We start from the raw sequence: 9418 nt of genomic DNA, 5'->3' as shown, positions 1-9418 counted from the left end.
TATAATATTTATACTTATAATCTTTCACAAGGTTGAAATCTATCCATTTTCCTTTTTTCAATAATGAATAGTGAAGAAAGGCATATATCTTCTCAAAAGATAGGGAATGGCATCTTTCTCCATCATTATGAAATGACAAAGAGACTCTGCTGCTAGCTCTTCGATATGTTGCTTGTATAACATGTTCATATGTTTTTTGTGTTGTTATTATGCTTTGATAAAATTATAAGTTAAATTTCAACCAAAAAATTAGAGAAATGTGAAACCCACCACACTCATGCTTTGACCAAGTAACTTTTTGGTTTTTGGCTTTATATTTTTGAACACTATGTCTCAAGCTTTATGGCAAGTTTTTAGCCAAATCTAATACTCTTCATTACCTCGATGTCTCAAGTTGTACAACAAGTTTCCAACCAAATTTGATCAGCTTAAGAAACTTGCGAGTGTTATTCATCTAATGCATATTTCAAAAAAAACATAATTCGACAAATTAGTATTGTATTCAAATGACGGAGTACTTATTTTTCAGTATGGAAATACCAACTAAACTCTGCTACCTTCATTTGGTTTTTTAAGTGATTTATAGACGGCCCATACTTTTAAAGAGGTTAATTTATATTCAACTTTTATTTTCAAGCAACAAAAGGTGAACCACAGTCTTCTAAACTATTATAAACAAGGACTCGCACAGAAAACACACAAAAAATCTTATGACCTAGACCTACACGCGTTCACCTTTCATTTCTTAGCAACAAAAAGTTGAACATCCTTTTCCAAACCATTCAAAACCAACCGCGTGGGTGCGTGTGAACCTAGTTTTGAAGGAGGGGGTTTCTAAAAACTCCCATGGGTCCTCAAATTTGCTTTTGGAAATAGAAACACCTCTGATTCAACCCACGTACGAGCTCCCGGGAAGACTTTAGTCTTCCCGAGCACTTCAAAAATTATACTTGCTTGACCAATGACCATTCCCGGGTAGGCCCCTTGGCTTTGCGCGTGGCGAGGCGCTTAAAACACGGCCACGAGACTGCACTCTGGAGACTGGAATCCGAGCTGCAGACCTCGGAAACGTGCAAAGGAAGCCAGATAATTCCCCGTGTCGTCATCTCCTTCTTGCTGGTTTGGAAATTGGGCCGTGGCGGGCGATGGCCGGTATAACTTTCAAGACCAGCGACCAGCAGGCAATCCCTGTTGAACTCCGTTCTTCCAACGGTGAGCCGAAGCCGCACTTCGTGGAGAGCCTTGATGTGTATGCGGCCCAGGGCTGCGTCAAGGTCCTTCAAGGCACGCCCTTGAGCCAGGATTTCTGCGGGGAAAGCAATGGCTTCGTCATGGCCGTCACGCACGCCTACAACTTCCATCACAACCTCGTCATCCGCCCTGACGACGTCTGGCTGGCCATCATCTCTCAGTTCGGCCTTTTCGTCAACGCTAACGCCGAGTCGATGCGCCATCTCATCGTGAGCCATCAGGGCAAGAAGCAGCTCGTCGTCAGTCAGGTTGCCACTCTCTCCACTGCAAACTATGGTGCACTCGCTCAGGTATGTTGTTGCTTATGTTGCTTTCTCTTTTTGGTTCTTTTCCTTTCCTTCCTTGGTGAACGAGGAAGTGGCATGTGCTTCACCGACCTGTGTTTTGATGCGTCTTTCCTTCCTTGAGGTGGCCTAGACAGTAACGTTTTCTTGTCTATCCCCTTTCGTATATCCGCTGAAGAACATCCCTCTGGTCTTTGCTGTTTGGACTCCATCTATCGTCTCTTAGTCGAGTTCTTATGCTAGCGCATAAAGTATCTATAACGTTGAGATCTTGCACAGCCGTTGGTGATAAGGCCTAGGCCCACTTTTCGTGTGTTTCTTCTTCTCTGGATTTGTGTTTGAGGATGCGATGTGCTTTCTGCTTATCTCGTTTTGATGTATCACATTTTTGAGTTTGCTGTCTCTGTCTATCATATTGCTTAAATTGTCATCATGTCCTCTATGCACTTTGTTTTGCCTCTCTTTTCCTGTTAGCATCGCTCTTCTTCGCTGATCCTTTCCTTCCTTGATCTCCTAGACTTGAACATTTTGCTTCACTTGCTCAGGATACACGGAAGGAGATTCCGGTTTCTGTTTGGACATGAACCTTCTCCTTTAATCCTGCTAGAGAGTATTTTAGATGTGGTTCCGTGATGTCCGTAAATATAAGCAGAGTCCTGCCACTTAACATCGTTCAGGGGATCCTGTAAGTCTTTTCAACGTTTAAAGTACCTTGCACAGCCTTTGGTGATCAGCGCTAAGTATCTTCCTGTGTTACTTCTCGTCTTGATTTGTATCTGAGGAGGCTTTGGACGCCTTCTTGCTATTTTGTGTTAATTCACACTTTGTTGTTGGCTTGTTGAATTGTAAAACGTACTTATTGGTTACTGCACTCTACTATTGGGGTTTTTTAAATCATTCCCCCGGGCCCGTACTGTCTTAGGATCGGTGTGATGGAAGATTCTTGAATGATCTTGTTATTTTCCTTGGCAAGCCACCACTCTTTTTTTGTCAATAGCTATAAAAGTGAAGAAATTCATCTCTCTTACCATTTTTTTACCATTTTCTGTTAAATCACTCATTGCTAACAGCAGGTATCGTAATAGTTTCTATTCTATGACTTTACTTGTTAGGGTTGGAGGATCCTGCACTGTGTTCAGCAATAGCAGAACACTTGAGTAAGTTCTTTAATCTCCTGACTCCCTTCTGCAGATTGAGTTTTCTCATTTGATGTCTTAGTCACAGAAAAGTGATTGCCTAGGCTTTGATGATGGCATCAGCCTTTTATTCTGTTCCCACCTTATTTCCTTATTTGCTTGGTGCAATCTTTATAATTCACCCTTGTGTTTTCCTGTTTGCCCGAGGCATGCTATTTCATGATTCACGTGGTACTGCCCTTCGCAACGTGCCTCTTATTGGCTCTTTGGAATTTTTCTCATGCCATCAGCTAAACTCGGGGTAATCTGTTACATTTTGCCTATCCAAAGTCTAAACCTGCTATGAAAATGATACTAGCAGTTGGTTCTGCACTCACGTGATGCCAGGATGATCCATACATAACCCCTCAGCATACCCCACATACTCTGAACATTCCCAGCCTTCGCAACTGAATATCCTTATTCAGTTAATGATCCATACATAACCCCTCAGCATACCCTGAACATTCCCAGCCTTTGCAACTGAATAGCCTTGTTCAATGATTGATAATGCTGCATTCAATCACAAATCGATAGGACCTGACTTGTGGAGTAAGAGATATTTTATACTGTTAGATATCTCAAGACGGCTTCTTGAAGTACAGACTTCTTGTAGCACTCCAATTTGTGAATGCTTGCAGGCTTAAAAGAACCACTTAAAGTGCTTTGGTTTGTCCAGTATCAGCTAAGTACCCGGTGATGTGGTTAGAGAACATGGAAGATGGGCTGAAGGTGGTGATCAGGACTGGTAATATGCGATGACATGCATTCTGCCTTCCTGTCATTAACAGAGAAGTGGTCCCTGCAGGACCCTGCTTATCTGTAATTCAGTCAAGTACCCAGTGATTGACTGTTTTGTTAGACAACATAGAAGGTGCACTGAAGGTTGAATGATGATATCTGATGAGGGGTCCTCTGCCTTTGCGTCATCAACAGAGCTGTTCTCAGCATTACATGCTATAGTTGCTAGCTTATGCCCCAAAGTTATGGAAGAGGATGCAACAGATTGGTATGCCCAAGTCTTGCAGACCATTGCACCAACTTATGGATTTTGACAGTCGTCTCACATCATGGGTAGTTAACATGTCCTTCATCGAACAAAATAATGTAGAAGTCCCGGAGAACATCTTTCTGAGACTGGGAGGAAGGAGAGGAATGATCTACACAGGTATAAATGAGTACAACATATTTACTTATGAATAAGGTAGATGCATTCCCATTTGGAAATGCAGGTTCCATTGTGCTCGCATTTCTAGTTTAAAAATGTGGATGCAAAGGTTGCAGACTTTTGAGGATTTGAACAGCCATAGGTACAGGGCCGCTTAATGTGTACATGATTGCACATGCTCAAGACTGCTCATTATATTTCAAGATGCTATTATAGAGAGTTGCTCATTCCCTTAATGTGTCATGTTTGGAGAGATCGTATCAAACGTATTGCAGCCAGTCTTCCCATGTTTTAGGTTGGATAGGGTGGGGGGTGGCCTCCCCTCTTAGGAAAAAATTTAAAAACGAGAGTGCCCAAGGTCCCCCCTCTATTAGCCTCTTCTTTGTATAGGGGAGTCAAGCGAATACACATCACCCCCCCAACCCCCACCACCCCCCCCCCCCCCCCCCCCCCCCCCCCCAATCTCAGAACAGAATTAAAAAAAGAGGGATTGCCCGAGGCCCCTGACATGGACATCCCCCTTTTTTAAAAATTTTTGCAATGGGTATGGGCGTTATTTGGAATTAACCAATCCATACCTAGCAAGCATTCATAAGTCTTGAGGTTCATGATCTGGAAACTCATTTTGAAAGAATTGCCACCCAAACTAAATTCTACCTTGCTAGTTTGCTGTGTTGAAAAGCACTTACCACCACGTAAAGCACGATCACTGCACCTAGGGGTTCTTAAGTTAGGCGTGCCCGGTGGCTTCGGTGGGTCGGCTCCACTTCCAACCCCCTAGCCCTTTTGCTCCCTCACTTCACGCTTAGGGCACATCAAGGGCAGGTTTTGCTCCCCCACTTCACGCTTAGGGCGCATCAAGGGCAAGACATACCTAGGGAGGTAACACTCGCCTATGGTTAGAGAACTTCTTTACCATTCATTAACTCCACAAGCAATCTAGGTCGAGGAGTAGTGTTTATGTCTAGATTTTTTGGACATCTTGGTGATATGAAAGAGTGGGTACTTCCACAATCAATTAAAATTTGAAAGGTTTTACCTTGATAATTTGTTAGTGAGACGAAGGAAATTCGGTATGGCAGCCTCTATACTATGCCAAACTCCCTTCTGCCACAAAGTGAATGAGGTAAGGGCACCACCTAGTCATGGAAGAGCAGACTAGGACGCTATGCAAGAGGGAGAGGAGCTTGAGGGAGAAGAGAGGTAAACTGAGAGAGAGAGAGAGAGAGAGAGAGAACTACAAAAAATAGATGAATCAATAAAACTTAAGAGGGCACAAGAGATGGAGAACCCTCAAGACATCCCCCTTTATTTTCTATTTTTAAAAGAGGATAAGAAATAGATTTAAAAATAGAAAAGGACCTTGGAAACGCTCCCTTTTTTTATTTTTCAAAGATTGCGCAAGGAGGGTGCAGACGCCTTGGGGGAGGGGGGAGCTGAGGTCAAAGTCCCCCCCTCTATTAGCCTCTTCCTTGTATAGGGGAGCCAAGGTCCCCCTCCATCCAGGGTCCCAGCCAGACCACTCTTGTGCTTTTTTCTTGCTGACAGCTATCTTCTAGAACTTGGCAGGCTTTCTGTCTGTGCATGCTGATAAGTTGGATACTTAACCACTTACTTGCATTGGGCTAGGCAGCCTTCCATGAAGTGTGATAATTTTGTTGAGAAATGTGCAATCGCATCCACCATATTCTCTTTGTATGGGACAAATAAGGCAAAGAAACAGACTGCAAATAAAGCCTTAGACTAGGTCATGTATGCAGGGTTTATTAAAACCACGGTTGTTGAATACCATGGTCCCTTTCCACCTATTTTACCACCGACTGTAAGCCTATAAAAGGCACTCATCCCCACACTCATTCAATCAGTCATTATCAGTGATCCTCCATAGCATGCATTCTTAGTATTTTAACAAATTTTGCAATCTTTTGGCTCCTTAGATTGTAGCCCTCCAGGAGCTCATGACATTGGAAGGGGCTGTTTTGAAATTGGGAGCCTGTATTGTTTGCATTAGCGTTTCTCTTGCTTGCCCTAACCTAGAAATAGGCTGCGTTATGCTGTCCCTCTCTCCTCACATCTTATGTATTTTTCCTCTAGGAGGAATTTTCCTAAGCTGTAGTTAGCTTGTCTCCTTCTGCAATCTCCATGTAATGGTGGTGGACCATGAGTTTCCCCATTGCTAGCATGGTTCTGTATCCCCTAATTGTATGAAGGTTTCAACTTTGAGTTGTGAAGACTAATCATGTATGCTATGCCCATTGACGGTAACAACCTTGATGTGTTCATGGGTCCATGATTCCTTCTTTATTTTGGCATCCATGAGCTGAAGGGGTTTGTATAGTGATGTATTGAAGCTATGTCTGCTATACAAGCATGCAAAGTTTGGAATATTGCAAGCACAATGTTTATGTAACAATTTCACCTGACCTCATGGCGGCATTTGCTCTTCAATGGCACATCCTTTATCTTTCTGGAGCTAGTTGCTAGTGAGTTTCAAGTTGGTGCCACTTGCCAATTGTGGTTGAGCACTTGGGGAAAATCTAAAGTGCTAAGCTTGAGAAAGCTACAAGATCGAGGTCTAATTGAAAGAGCCAGAGATACGCTACATCCCCGTGACAGCAACTTGCAACTCACTCTGAACCTGTGGAGAAAGCCTAGATTCCAGATCCATTCTCACTCAGAAGAAAGCCTAAAATCAAATCCATTGGTGAAGAAATGGAGCAGCAGTAACTTGTTGAAAGGAAGATCACCTGAGGTGTTAGGACACCTCTAGACCAAGGAAGAAGTGGATGAGGTCAAATCAGATCCATTGGCGAAGAGATGGAGCAGCATTACCATGTTGAATGAAAGATCACCTGAGGTGGATAAGACGCCTCTAGACCAAGAAAGAAGTGGATGAGGGTCCAAATCTGTGATCTCGACCTCCACTGAAGCATGTCCTTTGTTAGAGCAACATTGACAATGTGTCTCAGTGTTAATGAGATCGTCAGCAAGGGTGCTGATAAAGCCACTAATTCAACCTTTACTAGTTTGGATTACAATCAGACCTGTGGAAACTGTGCGAAATAAAAAAATGTTAATCCACTGATAACAAGCTGAGGCGCCTACTTCAGCCCATAAAGAGCTATCTGTGAGTTTTTATTGTTGCCCAGCAAGGCACCAAGAATGACAATGGCCTGCTGAAATCTCAGACAAATCAAGGATGCTGGATCCCAAAGGGTCTGCTCATACCCATGAGAACACGTCAACAAAGCTGACATCACAGTACAAGTGCTCTAAACGTGCTAGCAAGTTGCCATTCAAGGTCCACTTGTTCGTGGGGTTAATTGCCCATTAATCAGAGAAAGGTTGCTCCCAGGCATCCTAACTGACCCTGTCTACAGATGTTCGTTTAGGAGCATCAATGAGGATGTAGTGGAAACATTTGCAGACGCTCTTCTGTTTCGATTCTCAATTGGCACAACTCGTCCTTGCTATCATTGGATCCTCACTTAGCCTCTTTTATATGATATCCATTTCTGAGAATCTCATCTAGCAATCATGGATGGCCTAAATAATATAATTACAGGAAAATGCTTAAATTCAAAACACATCCATAAGCATGTCGAATGACAATCAGATCATCTTCACACCATATATGCAAACAATTAGGGTTCTTCAATAGGAATTCCATTTTGCTTTTTAGGTGTCTGGTTGGTTCCTAAATAGATCCTTGACTTTTTTGGTTCCTCTGCAGGCCATGAGCGGGCAACTGAGGAAAAATGTCAAGGAGAGCAGCTTCTGTGACTGGGTGCTGCCTGATTTCTCAACTACTACGAGCAATGACGTTGTGGTTGGTAGTGTCCTTCTCATGGCCACTCTCAAGCATTATTTCGAGTACAAGTTTTGTTTAGCGTGCGGGATCCCATCGGTGACGCTTCTGGGAACAACGGAGGACTGGCAGAAGGTACATGAGAGGGTGGGAGAGCTGGCCAAGTATGGTGATGTCTGCGCAAAATGGTGCGCCATGCTCAATAAGGTGACAGGCAAGCTGCTGGAAAGCAGCAAGGGGAATGTGGATACTGACTTTTGGAGCAGGATATGCCACTACTCTGGTGGGGGCTCTGGCCCCAGGTATCTGTCTGGTTGGATAACTGCATTTTGTGTATTTGGTAAGAATGGCAAGTGGCAGGGTGGAAAGGCCATGGACTTCCCAAAAGTGGACACCGATGAAATCCCTCCTGGCTACCTTACTGTCGATGTGCGGGTAGATGACAATGGTTGCTCCCATGACACACTGATGTTTGCTGGCCACCTTGGGTATGACGTTGTCGGGCAGGACAAGAAGGGGATTTCACCTAAGGTGGCTTGGGCAATCGCTCTCAAGGGCAAGTCAAAGGTCCGAAAGGACGAGGAAAAAAACTAAACAAAGCCCTGGTCAAGCTCGTCCCGCGGATCATCAGCAGGAAGGATGCCAAATGAAACATCACATTAGACTGGAATGCCGAATGAGATATCGAACATGATTGGGCTGCTGAGTTTCTAGTTGCACTGTACGTTTCTTGCTTTACGTTTCATGTGTACACAATTCCTCGTAGGTTGGAGGTTAGAACTACGAGTGAATAATGTTTCTTGTGTATCTGTAAGTGCTGGTAACTTGTAAAGTTTGATGTGGTTGGAGTTTAGAACTACGCGTGGATACTTTTCTTGTGTATTGGAAGTAGTTGTAAAGTTTGATATATGGTTGGAGAGCAGAAGTGGCTCACTCTCTACTACAGACTTTAAATTTGATGCCCAAGGTTGAGCTGCTTGGACTTTGGAGAGAAGGTTGAAGTTCCAAGGTGCACTGCACTTGTTGAGTCTGCTTTTATCTCATCATGGTAACTATATAATTGGATGGGTGTGTCATTGGGTAGCTTGTTGACACCATTGGAGCTTGGAGTACTCATTGGGGTACATAGGGAGCTTAGGACTAGTTGGCGCACTTGTTATAGGCACTCCAAGGTAATGTAGGTCAAGGTTCTTGTGGTTGGTGTTCACATTTATCATTCTTGGTGTTCATTGTTGGTATTGGCATTCTAAATTGGTATTCACCACTGGTACTTAGGACTAGCTGGGTGCACTTTTGCAGGAGGCACAAGCTAGCATAGGTCTTGTGGTTAGTGTTCATGAGCTAGAGTTTATGATTGGTGCAAGTACCATGATTTGACATATTGTCGTGAAATTGATTACTCTTCGCATTGTGCTTGCCTTGGTGGCTAAGGATGATATAAACCTTGTGCAATTGGATGTCAAGATAACATTTTTGCACAATGACTTTCATGATGAGATCTATATGTAGCAGTTAGAGGGTGTTGTGAAAGATGACAAAGAAAAGCTTATTTGTAAGCTAAAAAAGTCTTTATGGATTAAAGTAGGCCCCATAAGAATGGTACGATAAGTTTGATGCTATGTTGATAGCTGGGAAAAACAAGTATAAGATTGATGCCTTGAATAAAAGATTAATGGGAACCTTTGAAATAAATGATGTAAGTATAAGATTGATGCCTTAAAGAATAGCATAA

General features: G+C 43.2%; 1 protein-coding gene across 1 annotated transcript; it reads left to right on the top strand.

The window, feature by feature from the left end:
- The first annotated feature begins 1034 nt into the window (after nt 1-1034).
- Nucleotides 1035-8749, top strand: LOC148013197 (uncharacterized). The gene is made up of 2 exons (XM_087667778.1): nt 1035-1541; nt 7612-8749. Exons 1-2 carry the CDS (start codon nt 1146-1148, stop codon nt 8278-8280), a joined length of 1065 nt encoding a protein of 354 aa, XP_087523904.1. The 5' UTR covers nt 1035-1145; the 3' UTR covers nt 8281-8749.
- The last annotated feature ends 669 nt before the right edge of the window (nt 8750-9418 follow it).

The sequence above is a fragment of the Lygodium microphyllum genome, chromosome 26, assembly GCF_053477565.2.
Source record: "Lygodium microphyllum isolate KBCC chromosome 26, Lygodium_microphyllum_v1.1.10, whole genome shotgun sequence".
Classification (NCBI taxonomy): domain Eukaryota; kingdom Viridiplantae; phylum Streptophyta; class Polypodiopsida; order Schizaeales; family Lygodiaceae; genus Lygodium; species Lygodium microphyllum.
The sequence above is the reverse complement of the archived record's forward strand: the minus strand, read 5'-3'. Positions and strand labels throughout refer to the sequence as shown.